Source organism: Phyllostomus hastatus, unplaced genomic scaffold, assembly GCF_019186645.2.
Source record: "Phyllostomus hastatus isolate PE091 unplaced genomic scaffold, TTU_PhHast_1.1 phas_scaffold_442, whole genome shotgun sequence".
NCBI lineage: Eukaryota > Metazoa > Chordata > Mammalia > Chiroptera > Phyllostomidae > Phyllostomus > Phyllostomus hastatus.
Genome location: NW_025334030.1, coordinates 6100347 through 6124770, shown reverse-complemented (window position 1 = coordinate 6124770; position 24424 = coordinate 6100347). Strand labels below are relative to the sequence as shown.

The 24424-nt window shown below is 47.8% G+C and overlaps 2 protein-coding genes and 1 non-coding gene across 4 annotated transcripts; 1 reads left to right on the top strand and 2 right to left on the bottom strand.

Annotated features, from left to right (window-relative positions):
* Positions 1–250: 250 nt before the first annotated feature.
* On the bottom strand, positions 251–21095 carry HAGH (hydroxyacylglutathione hydrolase). Of its 2 annotated transcripts, none has more exons than XM_045820627.1 (9): positions 20591–21095; positions 17369–17541; positions 16794–16858; positions 14653–14770; positions 13671–13779; positions 9974–10077; positions 9565–9666; positions 2120–2199; positions 251–1608 (listed from the first exon to the last, which is right to left on the bottom strand). In XM_045820627.1, exons 1-9 carry the CDS (start codon positions 21093–21095, stop codon positions 1509–1511), a joined length of 1356 nt encoding a protein of 451 aa, XP_045676583.1. In that variant the 3' UTR covers positions 251–1508. The 2 variants fall into 2 exon arrangements, with proteins under 2 accessions (XP_045676583.1, XP_045676585.1); XM_045820629.1 differs by having other exon boundaries at positions 10001–10077.
* Positions 12380–12485, bottom strand: LOC123807266. The gene has a single exon (XR_006783608.1). It is a non-coding gene; the product is annotated as a U6 spliceosomal RNA (small nuclear RNA).
* A 23-nt stretch (positions 21096–21118) lies between the features above and the next one.
* FAHD1 (fumarylacetoacetate hydrolase domain containing 1) lies at positions 21119–22529 on the top strand. Its single transcript, XM_045820630.1, has one exon. The coding sequence runs from the start codon at positions 21151–21153 to the stop codon at positions 21814–21816; it is 666 nt and encodes a 221-aa protein (XP_045676586.1). The 5' UTR covers positions 21119–21150; the 3' UTR covers positions 21817–22529.
* Positions 22530–24424: the final 1895 nt, after the last annotated feature.

Here is a 24424-nt window from a genome sequence, read left to right as displayed (position 1 = left end):
CATGCAATTTTTAAATGTCCTGGGTTCCTAGACTCACGGCAGCATGGCCCATGCAGGCAACTGCAGAGTGGCATGTGCCCCAAGTTCAGCCAAGAACGGGGACAAATGGCCTTTGGGATGTGAGGACACTAGGGAGAGTGGGAATAGACAGCCATGCTTCGTCACCAGCTGTCCAGGATAAGGAGTAAAAGTGGTTCCAACAGAGCTGGTGGCACACGGTCTGTGCCGGCATCGTCACAACAGGAAAGACTGACCAGACGCCAGTGCCTGGCACGATTCTTTTGTCACAGACAGAAGCCGAACTGAAAATGTCACACACAGAAGAAAACTTACAGATACAGAAAAAGTTATTTGGGAACAAACACCCCTTCATTCTTCCACCAATGGTCCTCTCGGTGTGAGCCACCCACCCGAATCCTATCCCCACCGCCTCCCACCCAAACACCCTGAGTGCCTCAGGAGTCCCATGGCTGCCCCTCCCCACTCCTCCTTGCTCGGACAGCCCACCCTCTCTGCCTGGGAAGGGACTCCCTATGTGCAGGGCTTACCCAGCATGCTCGGAGCCTAGGACTAGCCTGACATTGCAGCTAAGGAGCCACACCTGGCATGGTGGCTTCCCAGAACGGCCGCAATTCAAGTTTTCTCAGGCAAAAGCAGAGGGTACAGCTGCAGAGTTGGGTCACCCACACGGAGAGCTCAGCCTCAGGCTCTCCCACACTGCCGCTGGGAGGAAGAACCCGGAAACCTTTGCCTGCTCGGCCCTGTGAGGGTCAGACTTTGAGCAGGGCGGCAAGGTGCCAACATTCATGTCCCACAGCCACGTGGGCACCCAGTGACTGTCCACCGCAGATGGCATCCTGATGTCCCTCCCATCAGCTTCTTTGTCCACAATAGTCCCTGGGAACGTCCCCAGGACAGGCCAGCCTTTGCAGGGATTGGGGTGTGTGAAGTTTGGACCACGAGGGTACCGCATGCCAGGGGTTCCCAGCCCAAGCCCCCAGGCCTCGCCCCAGCCTCTAACATCACTGCATCAATGACGCAGCCCAGGTAGGTGCTCAGGGACTGACTACATCAACACAGAAATGACTCTGTGAAGATGATGACACAGAACTCTTGAGAGGATGACTTCTTCTAGAAGTAGCTGCGGGAGGGAAAGGAGGAGAGCGTACTTCCTTACACGTGCCCTGTTCCGGAGAGCACAGGGCTGCTGGCCTTGACAGGGGAAAGGCGGACAGGCATCACTGGGGTGTCATGCAGGGGCCCCACAGAAAAGCTAGAGAATACACAGTCTGCAAGCAGAACTTCCAGGGATAAATACTTTCTAAGTTCCTCTCTTATAAATATGCATTAAAACATTTGATAACACAAGCAAAGGACTCTGAAGTTAATTTAAAATTAAACCAAGACTCAATTTCCTACACTCCCAGCAGGAAGTTCACCTAAAACACCTGAATACCCAAATGCACTTGAAGTCAGCAGCCATGGGCACCCCAGGCCCCACGGCCACCTCAGTCCCGGGGCACCTTGAAATGGTCCTTCTCTTTGCGGATGGCCCTCATGGTGGTGACAGGGTCCGCCTCACCCGCATGCTGCTGCACAGTCTTCTCCCTGCGGAGCCAAGCATCAGGCTGCAGGCCACAAGCCCTGCCTACTGCCCTCCCAGGACACCAGGGAGGAAAAGAGCCTGGAGGAGTCTGGGCATTTTCAAAAATGAAATGCAACAGCACATGGCCAACTTGTGTGTTACTAACAGTGGGTGGCATGCTGCCCGAGCCCAACCCTGCTGGCAACCCAGAAAGCAGGGACATCAACCCCATGCTGGCATCCAGCACTGCCCAGCACCATGAAGCTCCCCAAGGATGCACCTCTCCCACCTACGGGTCCTGACCCCATGCCCTTGCTAGGGCACCAAGGAAAATGTTCCTCCTCCCGCCATGCCCCCCCGCCCACCTTTAAGAAAACATGTCTGGTTCTGTGGCTATACTTAATCAAGATTTCAGGGCAGTCTCCTCCACCATTTGGGATCTCCAGAAGGAGTTTCAGCGAGTGGACACAGTGTTTGAGTGAAGCAGAGGCTGAGACGCCCAAGGACGGCACAGGCCCCTGCCTGCGCCCTCACCTCACTCTCATGAATGGATTATAGGTGAACTCCTCTGCAATGATGGACGGCACTGTGGGTTCCCCAATACTGTACTTCTCCTGCAAAAGAAACGCATCACTTTAATACAGAAACTTCTAAATACCTTCATTCCAAAATACTTTCTCATGATCTTAGAACATCATCTGACAGAGAAGGCAAAGTGAGCAGGCAGGTCGGTGTGAGGTCAGGCCCCTTTCTGCTGTGGAGATGTGGGGTTGCAGCTGCCACCAACAGCTCGTCCTCCTTCCCTTGCAGCCTTGGGGGTGGAGGGGACATGGAGCTTCCTTTCCATTAACATGAAGTTTATGTTTTACGTTAAGGAGCAACAAACAGCAAAAATTCAGAAAACACAGAAAAGAGGAAAACACCCACTGGCCAACTCGCAACACTGTGCGCGTCATGCACAGCTCATTGCTGGGACAAACTGGAAGATGACCAATGTCATCCCTCCCTGGGATGACAGCCCACTCCAGAGGGTGGTAAGTTCTCATCATGAGGTGTTCAGGCAGGGCTCCCCCTACACAGGCTCCCACGGGAGGAGCACCCAGGAAGAGCCCTCGATGGGCACCTTATCACCTCAGCCAGGATGATCGTGCCCCTGACCAACACTGGCTGAGGCAGAGAGAAGATAAAAACCAGGCTGTTTGGCCAACTGCCAGCTTCTAAAGAAACCCTACAGGAAGGTCAGAATTAATAGTTGGTGGTCTCCACCCTCCCAGCAACCCTTGCCCTTCTGCCTAGCTAACCCAGAAGGTCACAGGGCCAGACCTTGGACAATAGCTGCTGACACCCAAGCCCAGGTTTCCTGACTGTCAGGGGCCTCACACCCGAGAGTCTGGATCTTACCACCCCCAACACTGTGACCACTGGCACCAACAAATAATCCTTCCGCTACTTTGAAAGAATATATGCATCCCTATGTTCACTGCAGCATTATTTACCATAGCCAAAATTTGGAAGCAGCCCAAGTATTCATCAGTAGATGAGTGGATAAAACAGCTACAGTTCATTTACACAATGTAATACTACTTGGTCATAAAAAGGAAGAGAATTTTATCCTTTGCAAAGCATGGATGGACCTGGAGAACATTATGCTGTGAAATAAGCCCATTGGAGAAAAGATAAGTACCATATGATTTCACTCAAATGTGGAATTAAGTGAACTGAATTAGCAAGCAAAATAGAGACAGACTAATAGATAGACAGCAGGATGACACCTCTGAGAGCGGGTAGGTGGGGCGGAAGGATTGAGCAAAAAAGGAAAAAAGAAGGAAAAAACACACGGACATGGTCAATGGTGTGGTGATTGCACGGGGGAGGGGTGGGTGAAGGTGGAAGAGGGTATGGGGGGATAAATGGTGATGGAAAAAATACAATAAATCAAATAATAAATAAAAATAATAAAAATAAGTAAATAAGCAGGGCCTTTAAAAAAAAGAAAAGAAAAAATCCTTCAGTCATGAAAGGCGTATCCAGTAGGAATGTGGCAGGAGGTCTAGATAAAGATTCACTGCTAATCTCGGTTCTTTCCCTTCTGGTAAAAACAAGCTTAGAGTGTTTCATAATATCTTCTGTGCTTCTCCAGTATTCACTTCTCCTAAAAAGTCTTATTCTATTGCCTGTGAGGGAAGAAAACAAGTTAACACTTCCAAGGACAATTCTGAAACAGGCTGTCATGCAGTGGACTGGGGGCGTGTAAACTGTCATAACCTCTTGGATTATCTATCAAGGTCGGTGTCAGCACGCACTGATTTTCCTATGGAAGCGGGAAGGATGCAGAAACGTAGACACTGCAGCACAGTTCACAAGAGCAAGAAAGTTGGAAACCCTAAGTGTCTTCCCTAATGGGATTGGTAAAATGATGCCTGGGTGACGTTCACACATTAGTGCATTTGAAAGTAAGACAGATGGATAGACAGCGATAACATAAGCACAGTGAAATGTTAGCCGCAGACAGTAGGTGTTAGGGATATGAATGTTCACTATGAAATTCCTTCAATGTTTTTATATGTGTGAAAAGTCTCATAATAAATGTTTAAAAGGCTAAAAAAGTTTAACACAATTCATTACGAGCCATGTATCAAAGAAGCAATCACAAGGATATTTTTTAAATATTTCAAATTGAAAATAATGAAAACACAATGTTTGAAAATTTGTGGGATGCTGCTAAAGCAGTGCTTGGAAGGAAGTTTTTTAGCTTTAAGTGCTCATATTAGAAAAGGAGAAAATGATAATGGAAGAAATATAATAAAGATAATAAATAAGTAAAAAGGAGAAAGGTCTAAAATCAATTAACTCAGGTTCCATACTAAGAATCTATAAAAAGAAGGGCAAAGTATATTCATAGTAAGTAGATGGAAGGAGTTTTAATAAAGAAGAGCAGAAATCAGTGCAGTAGAAAAACAAACAAGGAAGATTAAGACAAAAGTCATTCTTATTAAAAATCAACAAAATGTCCCTGGCTGGTGTAGCTCAGTGGCTTGAGTGTGGGCCTGCGAACCTAAGGGTCACCAGTTTGATTCCCAGTCAGGGCACATGCCTGGGTTGCGGGCCAGGTCCCCAATAGGGGGTGTGCAAGAGGCAACCACACGCTGATGTTTCTCTCCCTTTCTCCTTCCCTTTCCCTTTCTCTAAAAATAAATAAATAAAATCTTTATAGAAAAATCAATAAAGCTGATAAGAATAGTGAAGAAAAAGGACACAAATTACCAACATAGGAGAAAATTTTGACCTTGGTAAGAGCAGAGATTTCTTAGTTAGGAGACAAAAAGTATGAGCCATAAAAAAGTTAACATGCTGGACCAGAATTTAAAATGCTTTTCAAAAGACATTGTTGAGAAAATAAAAGTCAAGCCACAGAATAGGAGAAACTATTCACCACACTGTATCTGACGAAAAACTTGTATCCAGAACATACTTTTTAAAGATATCCTCTTATTATTCAGTAAGAAGACAACCTAACATTTTAAATGGGCAAAAAGATTTGAACAAACACTTCACAAAATGGCCAGTAAGCATATAAAATGATGCTCAGCATTAGTGGGCACTAGGTAAATGCAACTTAAAGTCACAAAGAAACACCACTACATAACCGTTAAAATGATTACAGTTAGACAGACTGACAACGAGTGTTGGTGAGGATGTGGAACAACTGTAACTCTTATCCTTTGCTGGCAGAAATGTAACATAACACAAATATGTACAAAAATAATTTTGACAGTTTCTTTACAAGTCAAATACATACCTAATCCAACCCAGCTATTTCACTCCTAGGTATTTACTCAAGAGAAATGAAAACATGTCACACAAAGACTTGTACAGAAAAGTTCATAGAAGCTTTATTTACAACAGCCAATTACTAGAAACCAAACAGATGTCTATCAGTAGACGAATGGACTAACAAAATGTGGTATATCCAGGCAGTAGAATACTATTTAGCAATACAAAGGAACTCATGTCACTGATACATGCAACAACACGAATTCACCTCAAAATCATTCTGCATACCATATAGTTCAGTTTAAATAAAATACTGTACTGGAAAATGCAAACTAACCTCTAGCAGCATACAATAAATCAGCAGTCCTCCGGAGCGAGGGCAGTGAAAAGGAGGCATGAGGAAGAGTTGAGGGTGATGAAGTCATGTCCTGTGACCTCACTGTAGTGGTAGTTGTTTCACTGGTATACATGTCTGCTGAAATTTGCTCAGTTCTTCACTTTAAACGGATGCAGTTTATTACACGTTTACTAAACCTCAGCAAAGCTGATATTAAAAAGGGAACAAACAGTATGAAAACCCTGGCAACAAATTTGAAAACTTTGATGAAATGGACAAATTCCTTGAAAGATACAAGTTCCTAACAAAACTAACTCAGGAAGATATAAAAATCTAATAGCCCTACACAAAAAAATTAATTCATAACAACAAAAAAATCTTTCCACAAAAAGAATTCAATATCCACATGGCTTCAGTGGTGAATTCTAACCAACATTAAAGAAAGAAATAACAACGATCATAGAAAACTCAGAGAAACTACAAGGAGGAAACACTTTTTCATTTTATGAGGCCAGTTACCTTGATATTAAGACCAGACAAAGACAATGCAAGAAAATAAAGCTACAGACCAATATCCTTTAAGGATGGAGGCATAAAAATAGACTCTAGCAACATGGGAAAAGGATAATAATAAACTATGACTAAGGTTTATCCAGAAAGCAAGGTGGTTTTACACCTGAAACCAAGTGATGTACTCCACCACATTAACAGAGTAAGAGGGAAAAAAGTGATTATATAATAAATGAAGAAAAACTATTTGACAAACTTCACCAAACTTCACCACCAACTTATAATAGAAACTCTCCAAAAACCAGGAATATAAGTAAACTTCATCAGCCTGATAAAGAGGATTTATGAAAAACCCACAGCTAATGTCATCTTTAATGGTGAAAAACTGAATGCTTTGTCCTTAAGACTGAGAACAAGCCAAATATGTCCACTCTCACCACTTTTGTTTAGCCAGTGCAATAAGGCAGGAAAAATAATAAAAGGCATATAGATTCAAAAGGAAGAAAACTATCTCTACTAGCTGTTGACATGATTGTATGCTAAGGAACCGACGGAAAAGATGCTAGAATAAGTGAGTTTAGCAAAGCCACAAGGACATGAGGACCAAATACAAAAATCAATTCTATTTCTAAAGACTATGAACAAACCATCATTTACAATGAAATCCAAAAACATTAAGTACTTAGGGATACATTTACAAAAAAAAAAACAAACCCAAAACTAAAGGACCTCAATAAATGGAAAGCTGTAGCTTGTTCATGGAAAGACTAAAATTTTAAAAAAAGATTTTTTAAATTTATTTTTCGAGAGAGGGGAAGGGTGGAAGAAAGGGAGAGAAACATCTATTGGTTGCCTCTTGCATGCCCCCGACCAGAGACTGAACCCGCAACACAGGCATGTACCCTGACTGGGAATGGAATCAGCAACCTTTCGCTCTGTGTGGTGATACCCACCCAACTGAGCCACAGTGGTCAGGGCAAGAATCAATATTGTTAAGACCTGCACTTTCTCCAAATCATTTGTTACAACATAGTCCCAATCAAAAGTCAAGTTGACTTTTTTGTAGAATTTAAAAGATGATCCTAAAATTTACACAAAAATGCAAAAGGTTTAGAAGAGCCAAAATCCATTTAAAAAAAGAATAAAGTTAGAGGATTTATACTATTTGATTCCCAGACTTACCAAAAGCTACAGTAATCAAGACGGTATTACTGATACAAGGATAAGTCATACAGATCAATGGAACAGAATAGAGGGCAGAAGGAGATCCCTACAGGGTCCATTTTATTCAGCAAAGATGCCAAGGTAATCCACTGAGGAAAGGACAGCTTTTCAACAAATTGAATGTCAATATGCAAAAAAGTGAACTTCAACCCTTACCTTATACCATAAATAAAACATTAACTTGAAATGGATCACTGACCTATGGATAAATTTATATGAACATAATATACTAGAATTATACAACTTCTAGGAGAAAACACAGAAGAAAGTCTGTGATACATAGTTATGCAAAGATATTTTTAGATAAGACACAAAAAGCATTAAAAAAATTAATAAACTGAGTTTCAACAAAAGTATAAACTTTTATTCTTTGAAAGATACTGTTAATAAAATGAAAAGGCAGGCCACAGACTGGGAGAAAATATTTGATATCTATATATAACAAAGACTTTTTTCCAGAATATACAAAGAATTATTACAATTCAGAAGACAACTCAATTTTTTAAATAGACAAAAGATTTGAACATACACTTCACAAGGGAGACATGTATAGACCAATAAGCACATGAAGAGACAGTTTCATCAGCCATCAGAGAAAACCACAGGGAGGTATCACCACACACCTGTTAGAATGGCTAAAATTCAAAAGATCAACACCACCAAATGTTGGTGGGATATGGAGCAAATGGAATGTTTATGCATTGCTAGAGACAATGCAAGATGGTACAACCTACTGGAAAACAGTTTGGTGGTTTCTTAGAAGTTAAATACACACTTACCATACAACCCAGCAATTTTACTCTTAGGTACGCCCACATGTGTCCACACAAAGACTTGCACACAAAGGTTCATAGCAACTTTATTTACAACAAGGAAAAGCTGGAAACAGCCCATGTTTCTACAGATGAGTGGGTAAACAAATTGTAGTATATCCATATGAGATACTACTCAGAAATAAAAAATGAATGAATCTTAAAACTGAGGAAAAGCGCCAGACACATCCGAGTAATGCTATATGAAAGCCTAGGAAACAGCCATCTACAATGACAGAAAACAGACCGGTAGCTGGGGGCACTGACTGGGAGAAGGAAACCTTTGGGGACAGTGTGAATGTTTCTTATTGTAATCGTGTTGGGGGTTACACAGCTACATACAAGGTCAAAATTCATGAACTGTACAATGCTCACCTGGGTACTTTTCATTGTATGTAAATAATGCTTAATAAAATTTAGTTTTCAAAAAGCAGATACCCGTGCAAAGGAGGAGTTCACTGAGTAAATCGCTATAGAAAGAGAACTAGGACCCAATATTAAGTGAAAAGAAAGCCACAAAGCAGTAAGTATGGCTATTTATAGCGTGAGTTTTTTATATTAAGTACTCATACATGTGCAGTGTTAAAAAACGGGCTATTTATCAACTGATTAAGACAGCATTTGAATTTTTATAGGTATTATAAGCCCACCCTCAAAAATTGATGAGGATGCTCAACAAAGTCAGCTAAATTTGTTTAAAAAAAAAAACCCTACCTGTGTGAGGCAGCTTTGCTCACTGAACTCAGCAGAAGGGAGCCCGCCCAGCCCCCGAGGCCTCCGGGCTGTGTGTGTTTCTCCCTGCCACCATTTCTCGTGACCGGGGTGGGAAGACAGATGCCTGGAGTCCAGGAGAACCTCTCTGCCTGCCCAGGGCACCTGCGGCTGTCTCCAGACCCCTCACAGAACACACCTCCAGGACAAGTCAACCCCTGGGCTGAGCAAAGGAGCAAGTTTGGGGCCATCACTGAAATAAATGGCAAACAGCCTCGGGAGCAAAACTGCTGCCACACAGTGCCACCTGCTGCTCAGGGCATGGGCAGGCACTGGGGACCTGCCACTCTGGCCTGCAGGGGCACTTGTTGGAAACACAGACTCTCAGGCCTGGCCCAGACCCGCTGAGTCAGAAAGGGTCTGACAGCCGTCTGGCTCCCGCCCGAAGCTTAATAGGTCTAAATGTTAGCTTATTTATGGCCCGAGGAGCACTTGCTGCCCACTCTAGAGATGATGCCTTGAGTGCCAGCAAACTGGGTCCTCTATGGCCCCAGGAGGTCACTTCACAGTGACTGACCCCCAGGATATGCCCCACAGCACATCCCACTCACCTTGGCCCAGGCCAGTTTCTCCTGAATGGCAGTGTTGCTGGGCTCCACGTGGCGAGCAAACTTGAGGTTGTTGATGGTATATTCATGGCCACAGTACACTCTCTGAGGGAAAAGCCAAACCCATGAGCCCTGAAGAGACTTATTAGTCTCTCCTCAAACTCCGCAGAGACGGGCCTCAAGGGCCCTGGGCTGGGCTAGTGACACCAGGGAGACGTGCCTTAGGACAAGACACTCCTTGCACGTATGTGAAACAATAAGAAGAAGTATATTTACAGAAAACTCAGTTCTAGAGAAAATGCCTCCGCCCTCCCCCACACAGGGGTAACCACGGGAGGTGGGGCCGGTGGGACAGGAGGCAAGGGGACAGAGTGGGAGGGCAGCCAGGGAACTCGATAAGGGCTCCGCCTACTGTCTCAGGAGGGAGCCGGCCCAGGACCTCGAGCAGGGCTTTGTACATCTCGTCTGCTGTCCCTTCATAGAACTTCCCGCAGCCAGCCACAAACAAGGTGTCACCTGAAAGCAGACAGCCACAGAGCAGTGAGACCACCACTATGACACACCCCCTTGAGAGGCTGACGGTTCACTACTGGACAATGCTGACCACCCACCATCTGTGGGCCAAGGCTTCACCTTGTCCCCGGGGCTGCCTGGGGCCCAGCCTCAGATGTACCCTCCACCTAGGTACCTGACAGGGTCCAAAGACAACCCACAGCTCTTTGTTCCTACCTGTCCCAGAACTTTCCACTGAAGTTTCACCCACTGGTACCCCCAGCCTCCAAAAAGTTGCTCAAACCCAAACCTTAGACTCTCGCCAACTCCTCCCTTCACTGCCCAGGCCCATCAGCTGTAGTGCCAAGATTCCCACACCGAACACTTGTCCCCACCTGCCCAGCAGGCCCCCTCTCGGGCCTGGCCTCCCTGCATCTTCCCTCACCCCCGGCATCCAGGGCCATCCCATAACACCCTCCATGATCTCATCAGCCCCACCTGGGCACTCTGGAAGCCCCTCACAAGGGACCACAGATCACGAGGGCCCTCAAGATGCAACCTGCCGCCACAGATCACTCCTTCCTGCCTCCGACCTTCAGGCAGTGTCCCCTCTGCCTGAGGCCGCCAGGTCTCTGCACTGCTGCTTCCGTCTCCTGAGAACCAGCTCCATGCCAAGTGGAAGCCCACAGGCACTTGTTCTCCAGCCCCTTTACATGAGGAGGGCCTGAGACCCCTCAACACTGAGCAACATCCCTCTCCCATCAGCACTTGCAAAGCCTCTTCCCCGCCGCCCCACAGCAAAAGCCAAGGCTTCCCCTCAGAAAAAAACTATGCAGTGAGGTAGTGGATAGCCTGTGAGCAGAGCCGCAACACACAGGTCAAGGGCCCTGCAATCTGAGTCTGGGGACTGGCGAGAGGCCAACGAGACCCAGAGGAAAGCCAGCCACTCGGGCACAGGGTCCTGTCCAGGGACAGGCAGCACCTGCTATTTGTACACCCAGGAACTTCATGGCCCTTCTGCCACCGGGGCCAGGGGAGCCAGGTCCTCATAGGGTTGCATGATGGCAGCAAGGACACTATGAGACCTGGGGCCTCTATGCTCCTCCCTGGTAGCCAGGACCACTGTTCTCCTGCACCCTGGCTTTTGTTGTCTCTCTCTCACCCTTTACTGACAGCTGCCATGAGTGCCAGGGGGCACATCACCTCTCCAAAAGGCCCAGCTCTCCAGCAGGCCACCCCTCCACCCCCAAGTCCTGTGGAGCTAGCCATGGTTCTAGCATCTAATGCAGCCTCCTTCCCCAAGGACCTGAGCTGTTCCTGTGGCCTTGGCACTCACTGCCATGAGCTGGGGTCCAAGACCTGAGGTCCCTGACTACCTGAATGCTTCAAACGCAAATGCCCCACTGGCCAACATGGCAGCACCCAGCTCCCTCAGCCAGGTCTGCCCCCCAGACCACCTTCCCCGCCTCCTCCCCGGACCTGTCAGTGCTCAGTCCTGCCCACCACCTCCCAGGGCCAAAACCGCACCCTTCTCTGCACTGCCACCTCCTCTGATTACAACTTAGGGGAAGGAAGCACGGCCCTGGGTCACTCACCTCTGGATGCTTCAGGCCCCTTTGCTGCACACGCAGGCCAGCTGGGGCCCTGCTGGGCCGTCCTACTTTCCACACCACTAGTCCTTACTGTAGATGCCCAGACCCCTTAGCTTCCCCACTGAGGACACTGTATGACTTTTCACATAGTTATTATTAAAGTCACCAGTAAGACAGTATACTCCCTGCCAGCTGCTGCCCCACAGACAGCAGTAACAACTCACGCAGGACATAGTTCAGGTCTGTGCTTTCAGCAGCTGGCCCTCCACACCTTCCAAAGTGGGACTCAGCCTCTAACAGCACAGTCCCCAGGGACCCACCCCCCAGGTCCTGACAACCCTGAGAGGCACTGCGTCACCAGCCAACAGATGGGCAGACTGACGTCCAGTAGGGACAGGAGTGCGATGTACTGAGGGTTTGGCAAGCCAGGCACTGGCGGCACGCCCCCTCACCTCAGGCCCACCCACTCAGGGGGGAACGCTTTGCTCTCACCACGCACACAGGCCAAACCACTCAGGGCAGCGTACACGTGGCACATGGGCCAATTTCCCTACTCCACACCACCTCTGGACCTCACCCATTATGAGGCCGGGGCTGCCACGGTGTGCCCAGGGACCAGCAACCTGACCCACAGCCACACCTCCATCACTGCAGCAAAGACACTGAACACAACTGTATATTTAAAAAACAACAACAACAACAAAGAAAACCTTAGATCTGGAGATAATTTTTTAAAAAATATGGACCACTTCACAGATTTGTGTGTCCTCCCCATGCAGGGCCATGCTAATCTTCTCTGCATTGTTCCAATGTTAGTGTGAGTGCTGCCAAAGTAAGCACAGATCTGGAGATGATTTTGCGTTTGTAGACAAGCTACAAAGACTACCCAGAGGCCCCTTAAGCATCCCTCCTCGGCTGGTGTTCCCCTTAACATCTTACATCACCTGGTGTATTTTTCAAAACTACAAACCTGCATCCCCACGTTGCTTTTAACTAAACTCTACCCCAGACTTGATGCACATTTCCCATCAACGCCCTTTTTCCACAACAGGATCCATGCCAGGAGCCCACCTTGCATTCAGCCATTGTATTTTTAAACACTCTCTCACGGTGGTTACAATATCATGATTGTGACTTAAACTTCTGGAAGGCGCAGAGCTCAAAAGCTGTTTACAGTCACTAGAAAAGTTAAGGCGGCAGTGGGGCTCCCTGGGGCAGCAAGCCTGCTCTTGGCTGGGCCGTCTCAACCATTCCGGCCCATCGTGGCCACTGGCTCACACTACCCTGGTTGCCGCACGGCCATTCCACTCCATAGGTTCCCCAACCAGCATCAACGTTCTTTCATTTCCTCTACAAGAGGAAAAATACCTCTGATTGCTGGCAAGGCCTGCCTGCCCTGACTGAGTACCGCTCACACAGCCCACTACTGGGCTGTGCCCCACAAACCTTATTCCGGGTCACAGCCACTGCAGACCGTGGCCCCTACTTGGACTCATCCAGCACCACCTGAGCTTGTCTGGGCTGCCAGGCCGGCTGCTCTCAGGGATGCTCTGTGTAGGAGATCATGACCAGGGGCTGCTAATGACTGCCACACTCAGTGCGGCTCTCAGCCCACAGAGGGACGGGCAGTGTGAGTACTCAGAAGGGCATGTGAGTCCCACATGAGGCAGCTCTGAGGCTCACTGCCCTGCCCACCTAGCACCTGCCCACCCCTACTGGAGGCAGTAGGGTCTTGGGCTGCATCCCTACCAGGCAGTCTCTCAAGGAAAGTGTCCCCGGGGCACCTAACAGGGGTCAGAGGGAAAGCACAAGACCAGCCCTGCCAGGAGGAGCCACTGTCCTCTCTGTCCACCCAGCCTGTCCATAACCCAGTGTGTTTGAAGCTAAGCCCCAGACTTTGGCCCTAGGGCTGGGGTCCTCCTCACTCAGCCCTGTGTAGTTTTAGGCAGGAAATGCTCTGCTTCTCCTCCTCTGTGTATTGCAAAGAATGCCCAGCCTTTCCAGCAAACACACCTGAATCCTCACCTGTAAACACCGCAGGGGGCTCAGAACTGCCGGGCTTGCTCACAAAGTAGCAGATGTGTCCAGAAGTGTGACACGGTGTCGACAGGCACTTGACAGTGAGAGACCCCACCTGAAACAAAGCATGCGCTGGATGCGCTCCCAGGGCTCATGAGCACATGGCCCGTTGGTCCCACAGGGTCTCACCTAAGACCCCACGCCCACCACACAGGAAGACATGGATCTTGCTGGTGACCATGGGACTCAGTCCTCGAGTGTGACCCAGGGGCAGGGACCACTTTAGACCCTGGTATTTGCTGACATGCAAAATGAAAGGGACTCATTTTGTTTTTTCCCTCAAAATCGGGCCAAATCTGAACTAGGCGTCTTGCTAGAAGAGATGGTTTTATTTCTTAGGTGCTTGGTGTTTTTTTCTGTTTTTCTTCTGTCTTCCCCTCCCCCCACCTCTTTACATCAAAGATACAAAAAATTGAAATAAAGATGAAAATCCACATGACTTTTACCTGAGTCACCAAATGCTGACAGTTCCATCTGTGGTACATCTCTCTCCACACACACACATTTCGAGTCACACACATCTTGACAAACTGCCCCTAAACACTCCAGCTGCATCTACTAAGAAAAGAACGTCCTCCTACATAGCCTTGCTATCATCACATCCAAGAAATGTAGCATCAGCATGAGAATATAACCCCATGCAGAGCCTGTATTTAAATTCCCCCAATTACCTCTACATAGTTATCAACAGCTTCTTCGCCTACCGAGTCACCATTTGCACACTGATTTGCTGGTAAAGCTCTCGACAGAGGGGACTGTCCAGGCCTGGGCAGCCCCAGGAGGCCCTCCACCACCCATGGGTCAGGCTATCTGCAGAGCCCAAGCCCTTATGTGCCCCTCTGCTAGAAAAGTCCCTGGGGTAATGGAGGGGACAGCCACACTATGCTCTGGAGCCTGGTGGCCCTTTCTGTTGGGGTTCACTCCTCACCTGCAGTGTAGACAGGTGTGTGGCCTTGTGAGTCAGGGCCCCGATCCGGTCATCGCCCCCGTACACCTTCAGTCCGGGCTGCAGCTTGACTAGCTTCTCATTTCCACCAGCATGGTCCCTGGAAGTCAAACAGACCTAGGGACACTGCTGAGATGATGGGGGGTTGCTTGCTTGTAAACCCTGACCAAATAGAATTATTTTTCCTTTTTATTCAATTCATTAGGGTGATACTAGTTAATAAAATGATATAGGTTTCAGGTGTACAATTCTGTACATCATCTGTATATTTTATTATGTGTTCACCACAAAACAGAATTTTTATTTGCCTAGTTATGTTTCTGAGAAATAGAAATGCACCTTCCAACACAGGAACCTGGCTCCACTGCAAGGAAGTTCTCGGGCACCCTGTTCCTAGCCGGTTATTTCCGTGGCCCTGCCTCTGCAGCACTTCAGAAGGGGTCGGGGAAGAGCTCCATCCCCTGGCTTCGTGGGGCCAGGTACAGGGCAGGGTAAGGAACACGCCAACACCTGACAGTCAGCCACTCCAGGGCAAGGCCAGGGCTTTCTGGTCACCAGGGAACATCTGCTCCTCACCACATTCTCACATATGGACTCTTCTGATACGCCCAGGAACAGCAGGGCCCGAGATAAAAGGAGGCAGCCCTCCGCCTCCCTCCCCTCAGAGGGCCGTCATGCACTGGCCAGGGCCAGCCCCTCAGCCCACTCACCACCGCCACCCATAAGTGGGAGAGAGGCACAGGCCATACCCTAAAGCTCAGTTTAGGGCCTGGTTTAGGATTTATGTTCTAGCATAAACATAAAGTCCTGAGAAAACCCTCCAGGGAAGCAACATCTGATATGGGCGTTTCTTAGCGTAGGAGAGAAAAGTCAACTGTGCAAACCTGGGGAAGGAGAAGGCTTCCTGCATTTACATGGAGGCCCAAGAGGCCTGAATTTTTCAGAAGAAAGGGTGGCTGTGCCAAGTCATTCAGGCCAAGGACAGGGCTGTAGACTCTGTCCCTTTAGGAGTTAGCACCTGACATCCCAGAGACTCAGCAACTTAGTTACATCAACCCAGACATTTCTACCATTTAACAAATGTTGGCCAAACCACATCCATTGAACACTCCAGGTGAAATTTTATTTATTTGTATTTTTAAAAAGATTTTATTTATTTATTTTCATAGAGAGGTGAAGGGAAGGAGAAAGAGAAGGAGAGAAACATTGATGTGTCAGCGAGACATCAGCCATTTTCTCTCACACATGCACCAGCCGGGGACCACACCGGGAACCCAGGCAGGTGCCCTGACCAGGAATTGAGCTGGTGACCTTTTGCTCTGCAGGACAACACAGACCACGGAGCTGTGCCGGTAAGGGCAAGGCCTCATTGCAGTACTAGGGGGAGGAGCCCAGTGAAGTGGAGCGCCTGCAGCCTGAATTACAGCGACGCTACAGGGACAGGTACATGTGAAGGTATCAGCTGCCCTCAAGCACGGATTTGGAAAAGAAAGTTCAGAGCCAAATAAACATTATTTTTTTTTTAGCTTTGAACAGCCTCAAAAGTTTCAAAAAATCCAAAAGAAAGACCTTGGACAGACAACTCTAGTCTGAGTGCTTTTTCACCATTTAGCCTTTTTATTAATTAATATTAAAGACAAAACAAGCAAAAAAAACCCCACAACCTCTCCAAATATGGCTGCTGAGTTTTAAAAACATTAATGTCTAGTCTAGTTTCTTCCCTAACATTGAGGCCAGCATCCCATCACACAAGCACAAGGGCTTTCAAAGACACTGCTGGGGTCCTTGCAGGCCCCTAGCACAGCATCCCCTCTGAAGCCCCTAAGTCACCAGACTCCATCAAAGGGCCAAGGGGCTTGGGCCAGAAGACCAAGGGAATGAGGCAGCAGCATGGAGGCTGACACCTGAAGCCTTTCAGACTGCCACTGGAGGCAGACCCTCAGTTGCACAGTGGTCACAGTTGTGGGGCACAAGTGACCCAGCTGCCAGCTGCAGGGTGGGCACAGACAGCCTGTGAGAACCCCGCCCGACCCCACCCTCAGGGTGTGCCTGGCACAGAGCCATCAGGCCCAATCAGCTCTGCTGCCCTGCAGGGAGCTCAGCTTCTGGGAGAGAGCGCTTACCAATGGTGGTGGGTGGTGAGCAGTGTAGTCAGCTTCACACCGTGCTTTTTCACCATTTCTACAACCTGCAACCAAATGTGAGGCAGGACAGAGGCCACCATCACACTCCCAGTGCTGGCTCAGAAGCCTGCAAGGTGGGGGTGCCCGGCGGAACCCAGGGTGTGCCAGGAATGGCCAGGTCCTGACCTGACCCTGCCGCTCAACCTAACTTCAGTAGAGATTGGTGATGGTGGCCTTTATCTCTTTTAATCCATTTGGCAGCTTAGTACCCCCCATGACCTCTCCACGCCCCTCTGGCCCAAAGCCTGAAGGAAGGGTGGACAGTGCAAGGACAGCACCTGCTTCTCTGCCCAGGGACTTTGCAGACAAGCCCTCTCCTTTCTTTCGATGCCAAAGCCTCTGGTTACCCCCACCCCTTTCATGGGCCCTTTGCCCCAATAGCAGTGGCTGGGCACTAAATTGTTTGTTAAAAATTAATGGATGAATTAATAGTTAGCTTCAGCCAAGTTGCAAGAATACTGCAGGTATCAAACCCATCAGGGAAAAAGAACTGGTGCTGGGGACACACCTCCCACCTTCTGAGGCTGTACTGGGTCCACAATGGCGGCCTCCTTGGTGTCGTCATCGATGATCAGGTACATGTAGTTGTCGGTCAGGGCTGGCAGAACCTCAACCTTCATGGCGCTCTGTTCCACAGTCAAGTTCTTCCTCAAATCCGTGTGATAGAGGATTCCCAGCAAGGCTGGACCTGAAGATGGAATGCAGTTTTGGTCAGTGTCCACACGAGACCACATCAGTCATAGACTCAAAATAAGTCCTCAACGACCCAGCAGTAGGGACATCCTGGGGATGTGACATCTAAGACTGACATGGGGCAAACATCTGAGCACGGGGCTCGCCATGCAGGGTTTTTTACATTTCTTTGATAGAGAAGAGGATATTCTCATTTAACCACATCAGTAAGAAAAAAATCGAGAAAATGATTCATATTTGTATTCAAGGAAATCAGCTCTTTTGGATTTATAATACTTATTTTCTTGTTCAAGAGTTCTAAAGGAATAGAAAGACCAGCCTCTGGCTGTAATTCAAACAGTCAGCATACATGACTATTGTCAGTTTTGGTTGCTCACACCTGACTCAGAGGAGACCATGAAAAGAAGAAACACAAATGAAAGTGCCAAGCTGGGCTATTTCTTAACCACAGCACATCGCTGCCTCTCCAGCTAACACAGCCCAGGCACCTGGAGTCACTCACAGCCCTTCTTAGGCCTCAAGCCAGAAAAGAAAACAATATGGCAGGAACTAGAAACTTGGAACATGCACAAAAACCACCAGGGCCTGAGGAATGGAGAGTTGGCCACAAATATTCTAGATTTGGGCGTACAGGATACAGAATCACCATCCAACTGAGCCAAAGGACTCTGCCAGGATGGCTGGGAGTGACTGAAGGGCAAAAGCATCTTCTAGCCAGCAGACAGGTGCCAGAGTCTTTTCAACAATAAAACTAATATTCAATCTAAAAATTCACAGAGGCCCCAATAATACTTTAAGTCTTAGCATGAAAGGGATTAAAACTGCACAACAAAAGGTGACAGAAGGCATCCATGAAATTCTGGGGTAGGTGCTGGGATGGGGACCTCTCCCTAACAGGATCCAGAAAGCAGGGAGCACCAACTGACTGAAAGACAGACAGGCCATGTCTTCAGGGGCCGTCTAAAAGCAGATTCAGCCCTGGGTGGTGCAGCTCAGTGGATTGATTGCTGGCCTGCGAACCAGAGGGTCACTGGTTCGATTCCCACTCAGGGCACATGCCTAGGTTGCAGGCCAGGTCCCCAGTAGGGGGTGTGGGAGAGGCCACCACACATTGATGTTTCTCTCCCTCTCTTTCTCCCTCCCTTCCTCTCTCTAAAAATAAATAAAATCTTTAAAAAATTAAAGAGATTGTTTAAAACAAATAAAATAAAAGTAGATTCAACTGTATATACCATGGCCAGGGAAAATGCCTGGACGGCAGCTTTAATGATCACACACAGATATCCTTTCCTTTGACAACCAGCTGGGCATTTTCCAGGCCCTTCTCCTCACGCACAGCAGAAGAAACATTTTTGTAAGGTTAAGTCTCTGATGTTCAACCTTCCCTGATCCCCAGTGCTATAGGAGCCTGGGAGCTCTACTATACAGAGCAGTATGTGTATTAGGGATGGGGGTGGGAGGAGAGCAGAAGGATAAAAACAAAACTCCATGTCCAGAAGAATCCCCCTCAAAAGGGGGCCCTGTCTACCTATTTCCCATAGAACATTATCTATACTGCCTAAGTGAAGGAAGCTATTTACAATTGGTTCCTGGCAACCTGGAGAAGATGCTGCTATCTCTACGGAAAGAATTCAACTGGTGCAGTCACCACCAGAAACCTTATTCCTTTTCCAAAAATTGTATCACCTAGCCTACCGCAGGCTGAGAAATGCTCCTAACTTACTGGTTTGCAAATGTGATCTTTTGTGTAAACAGAGGGCTCAGACCTACAGCATATGGTCTGGGCCAAGTACTGAGTCCAGGGAGGCTTCTTGTTTGGCTTCTTCTGAATGGGGTGGGTTCTTCTGCATGGCATCGGCCATTTGAGACAGTGGCACTCCTGGCAATTCCCTACAGTCCCACTTACACTGTCTGTCCGATTTCTGACACAAAAACTCTTAGCTCTGACACTTTGATGAGTTTCCCTAAACGGAAAAAAATAGGCTCTTTCCTTAGTAATGGTGACACTTTACCCACTCCAGAAATTGACTGCTTTCAGTGGGATTTGAAAATGGTCAAGGGTGGCTTCACAGCTTGTCCAAACTGCCTACCTAGTGCCCTCCCGCCATTTAGCTGTTAACCAGGTCCTAGAGGTTGGGGTTAACCTACTGCTCCCATTGCTACATCAGTCAGATAAAATATAAGGAAATAAAAAGAAGATTTCAAAATAAAGGCCAAAATATTCCAAAAAAGAAAGAGGTTAGACTCTAATCTGACAGCGGAAAGAGACAGGCCTTGGAGATCAGTGTGCCTAACGCCTCTCATTTCAGAGGCACTGATGAAATGACAGCCAGGGAAGGCCAGGGCCCCACAGATCACAGGACCCAGTCTTGTTGGAATCCAAGCATTGCTCCAGGATTCTCCCCTGTAACATCACTTTAGAATCCGTGCCCCAGGTTCTTCTTGTCAGCCAAAGCTCGAGATGAAAAGATGTGATTTAATTTGTGGAGAATATACACAGTATTCTTCGGGCTCTAAGCAATCACATCACCCCAGGGCACTGGAAGTACTGAGTTTCGGCGGGGCGGGGGGTGGTATGTGGGAAACCCCCGCACCACTGCGATGCTGGCCGCAGGGAGGCCGGTCGGAGCGCCGGAGAGCCGTCTGCTCACCCAGCACAAACCCTTCAGCAAACCCAGCTGACCAGGTACTCCGCACTCAGCCTTCTCACAATCCCACCCAACTGTTGTGCAGCCTTCCTCCACCACTACCCGCACGCCCGCCGCCGTCACCCAGGGTTGAAAATCCTACATCGACAAAAAGCAGCGTCAGTCACCGCGGCCCGGTGACTCCCTGCAGACACACCCGAGCGGGCCGGCGGGCTGCGTCCGCGCCCAACGCCCGGTTGCGGGGCGCTTCTGGAACGTCTCAGGGAGCGCGGCTGGCCTAACTGCCCTCACCCGGCTACGACATTCGACAGGACCCAGGCACCCAGCCAGCACCCCGCTCCGGGGCCCTGCCGCTGTTAGCTCTATCCCAGCGCCGGCCGCCCTCGGCAATCTTACCCAGGCCGCGGCGGGCGCAGGCGGCCGCTAGAGCGGTGAGACTCCGAGAGCTTAGAAGTGGGCCCAGCACCATGACAGGGAAGGCGGACGGGCGGTTCCGCCAGACGCGGGCGAGCGGCATACGCCAGCCTCCCCGCCCACCTCCCGACCAATCAGCGCTCGCGCCCAAACCGGTGCCCTTTTCCCCCCCACGCAGGCTTGAAGCAAGGAATTGGCTGCAGCCGGAGAACAACACTAGAGCCTCCGCCTCTTTCCGGGGACCTGGCGGGGGTCCTAGCGCCCGGCGTCCTAGCGCCCGGCGTCCTAGCGCCCGGCGTCCTAGCGCCCGGCGTCCTAGCGCCCGGCGTCCTAGCGCCCGGCGTCCTAGCGGCAGCCACCCGACGGCGGCTCCCAGGAGGCCGTGCGCTGCGACTCTGGCACACCGTGGGGAGCACAAGCAGAATGGGCGGTCGCAGTCCGGATTGAGCTCTGAGATAGTTCGTCCTCTCCGGGTAGCCGTAGGCATCAGGGGATCAGCCCGGACTGATTCCACGTGACTCTAGGGGCCGTAAGCTAGAGCCATGGCGGCTTCCAGGCATCTGTCTCGCTTCTGGGAGTGGGGGAAGAACATCGTGTGTGTGGGCAGGAACTACGCGGACCACGTCAAGGAGATGCAGAGCGCGGTGCTCAGCGAGCCGGTGATCTTCCTGAAACCGTCTACCGCCTATGCCCCCGAGGGCTCCCCCATTCTCATGCCAGCCTACACCCGGAACCTGCACCACGAGCTCGAGCTGGGCGTGGTGATGGGCAAGCGCTGCTGCGGGGTCCCGGAGGCCGGGGCCATGGACTACGTGGCCGGTTATGCCCTGTGCCTGGACATGACCGCAAGGGACGTGCAGGACCAGTGCAAGAAGAAGGGGCTGCCTTGGACTCTGGCCAAGAGCTTCACAACCTCCTGCCCTGTCAGCGCGTTCATACCCAAAGAGAAGGTCCCAGACCCTCACAATCTGAAGCTCTGGCTCAAGGTCAATGGCGAACTCCGGCAGGAGGGTGAGACATCCGCCATGATCTTTACCATTCCCTACATCATCAGCTACGTTTCTAGGATAATAGCCTTGGAAGAAGGAGATATTATCCTGACCGGGACGCCAAAGGGAGTTGGCCCTGTGAAAGTAAACGATGAGATCCAAGCTGGCATACACGGGGTTGTCAGTATGAAATTTAAGGTGGAAAGGCCAGAATATTGATTCTAGACAAAACACCGTAACATCTTAGTTTTCAGAAGAGAAGGGAGCTGGACAGAAGCAAGCCAAGGTGATTAAAAGTGACAACCCTTTAATAAGAAACCAATTTTTAAAGATGATTTGGTTGGATTGCTATGCCTTAACTCAGGAAAGACGGAAACTCCAAGAAAAACATAACCTAGAAGAGCTGGGTCAGAAATGAAAAGGAGAAAAGTCCCTGTCTTCTAGGAAACCAACAGAATAAAGTTTTCATGATGTCTGCAATGAAGAGAATTTATCAAACCAAATGTTTAAAAGACTTTTGTTTCCTAAAATTGAACTGGTTAAGATTTTTCAGTGAGTCATTCTGAGATTAGTAGTTCAAGAATTGAAACATGCAAAGGACGTTGAAAAGCGTGCTTCAAATCAGTGTGTCCCATATTTCCTTGGTCACGGTAATCATCTGGAAATCTTTGTAAAAAGATATTTCCAAATTACTGGTCCATACCAGGGCACTGTATTATTAGCAGAATTAATCTCCAGCACTCCAAGAGATTCTTATGAAGTGTAGAAAATCATCACTTCACATAATCAGTTAATTTAAAATTTTCTTTAATAACTTAACAATGAATGATGATCTCACTTGTTTATACCCTGGCTCATAGATTCTGAATTTAAGAGATCATTTTGAAACTGTTGTTTCCAAATAAATACGTTGTATTTTGTGTGGCTTAAAAGTGTGCTTTTTTTTCCCCCCTGATAGTGGCTGGGAGGCATATTTCCTTATTAAGAGGCATCAGACCTTGGTCACTGACCTTTGATCTGGTGAGCACTGTGCTTTATTAACAGAGTTAATCAGCATTTCTGCCTCCTGACCAGAAATAAAGAGGTTTTAAGGGAGTTGAGTGGCCTGGGAGTGCTACTTTTGCTTTCACCTGCTTCCCCCTCTAAAAAAAAGGCTAGTGAAGCCCTGGCGGGGTTGCTCACTTACGTGGTTGGTGCCTCATCCCATTGCAGGTTTAATCCCTAGTCAGGGCACATACCTAGGTTTCGGGTTCCATTCCAAACTTCCATGTATGGAAGGCAACTAATCGATATTTCTCCTTTCCTCTCCCTCCCTCTTTCCTCTTTCTCCCTGCTCTCTTTATAAATTCAATGAACATGGACCCTTGGGTGAGAATTATTTTTTTTAAAAAGGCTAGGGAAGCTGCAGAGCTCTCAGGCTGCTGTATGGAGTCCTTTAGGCTTAGGCAGGGACCCCTACTGTTAGTTTAAACAGAAGACATTTGCTGACCAAAGAAAGCTTCCAGTTCCATAGAGTAATAACAGCTAACATTAAGCCCTTAGTACTGCTAGGAACTGTGTCAAGAGTTTCCATGTATTATTTAACCTTCAACAAAGCTGTAAGGTTGGTATTGCTACCATCTCTGTTACACAGATGAAGATGAAGATTTAGAGGCTAGCCAGCCAGGCTCTCCAGCCACTCAGCTGAGTGAGAGAGCCAAGATGTAACCCCAGAATCCCAAGACCAGAACCTGAAGTCTTGACCACAATGTTGGCTGCATCTTTTAAGTAGTTATATAAAAAGACAAATGTTTAGATATTATGCAACCCCCATATTTAAATCATAATTTACTATGAGGCACTCCCACTGTTGCATTGATTAAATGTGCTATCTTATCTTTTAATCAAGTTTCTTTTTTAATTGCTTAAGTAATACATGTTTATTACAGAAGAGTTAAAAATCAAATAAGCAAAAAACAAAAACTCAAAGTTTCATCTACCCAGAGACAGCCAAAGTTAAGCATTTATTGGACATTTTTCCAAATATGGATATAATTGTAATTTTTAGCACATCACCTGCTCATGTAACTTTATAACCTAGTTTTTTCACCATACAGTGTGACTATGTTAGTCTGCACATTGCTATAGCACTGTTTTCAGTGACTGCATAAAATTCTGAAGTCAGTCTATTTTTGGCCATTGACATTGTTTCTGCTGACTGGCTACTAGAATCAGCCCACTATTACTTCCTTTGGCTAGGTTCCCAGAAGTAGAATAATTGAACCAAAGGTGTACTCATATTGAAAGTGTATTAGTCCAGTTAGCAGATACAAGATTCAGCTGAGATAAGTCTACCAAACTGACAGACTTGAAAGCAGGCTAAAGGTAAAGGCACATAGCTCCCTTGGGTGGCACAAGCCAGCACCCAGGGAGTGTATGGTGCCCCCGAGGTCAAGGTTCACCACAGTGGTTCACAAGTTTTGTCCCAAAGAGCTGACAACAGCCTTTCAGGTGTAGCCCACAAAGTCCTTGGCTGAGAGAATAAAAAACTGAGAGAATCACTAATTCCCACAAATCCTAATGTCGCTGAAACACATTAATCCTAGCACCTACAAGTTACATTCCCCCCTTTTTATTTTGAATAAATTGAAACTTACTAAAAAATTGAAAGAATAATGCAACAAACTCCATATACCCTTCACTACACACATACACACAGATGGGGAAAAGTAGGTTTACAGTTGTGAGTACGCAAAACAGTTTATTCTTGTTTTACTATTTATTAATTATTGTATTATTTGCCATGGGAAGAACTGTAACCCCAGAGCCTTCCTAAAAGCTTAGCGAA

Excerpts from the sequence above, each read along its gene's own strand:
- HAGH (XM_045820627.1), bottom strand. The coding sequence starts at position 21,095 with ATGCCTACGGCTACCCGGAGAGGACGAACTATCTCAGAGCTCAATCCG. Across the intron at positions 13,780-14,652 it reads CACACCTGTCTACACTGCAG|GTGGGGTCTCTCACTGTCAA; the intron begins GTGAGGAGTGAA and ends GCTTTGTTTCAG. Across the intron at positions 9,667-9,973 it reads GCCGGCTCCCTCCTGAGACA|AGAGTGTACTGTGGCCATGA; the intron begins GTAGGCGGAGCC and ends CTTTTCCCTCAG.
- FAHD1 (XM_045820630.1), top strand. The coding sequence starts at position 21,151 with ATGGCGGCTTCCAGGCATCTGTCTCGCTTCTGGGAGTGGGGGAAGAAC.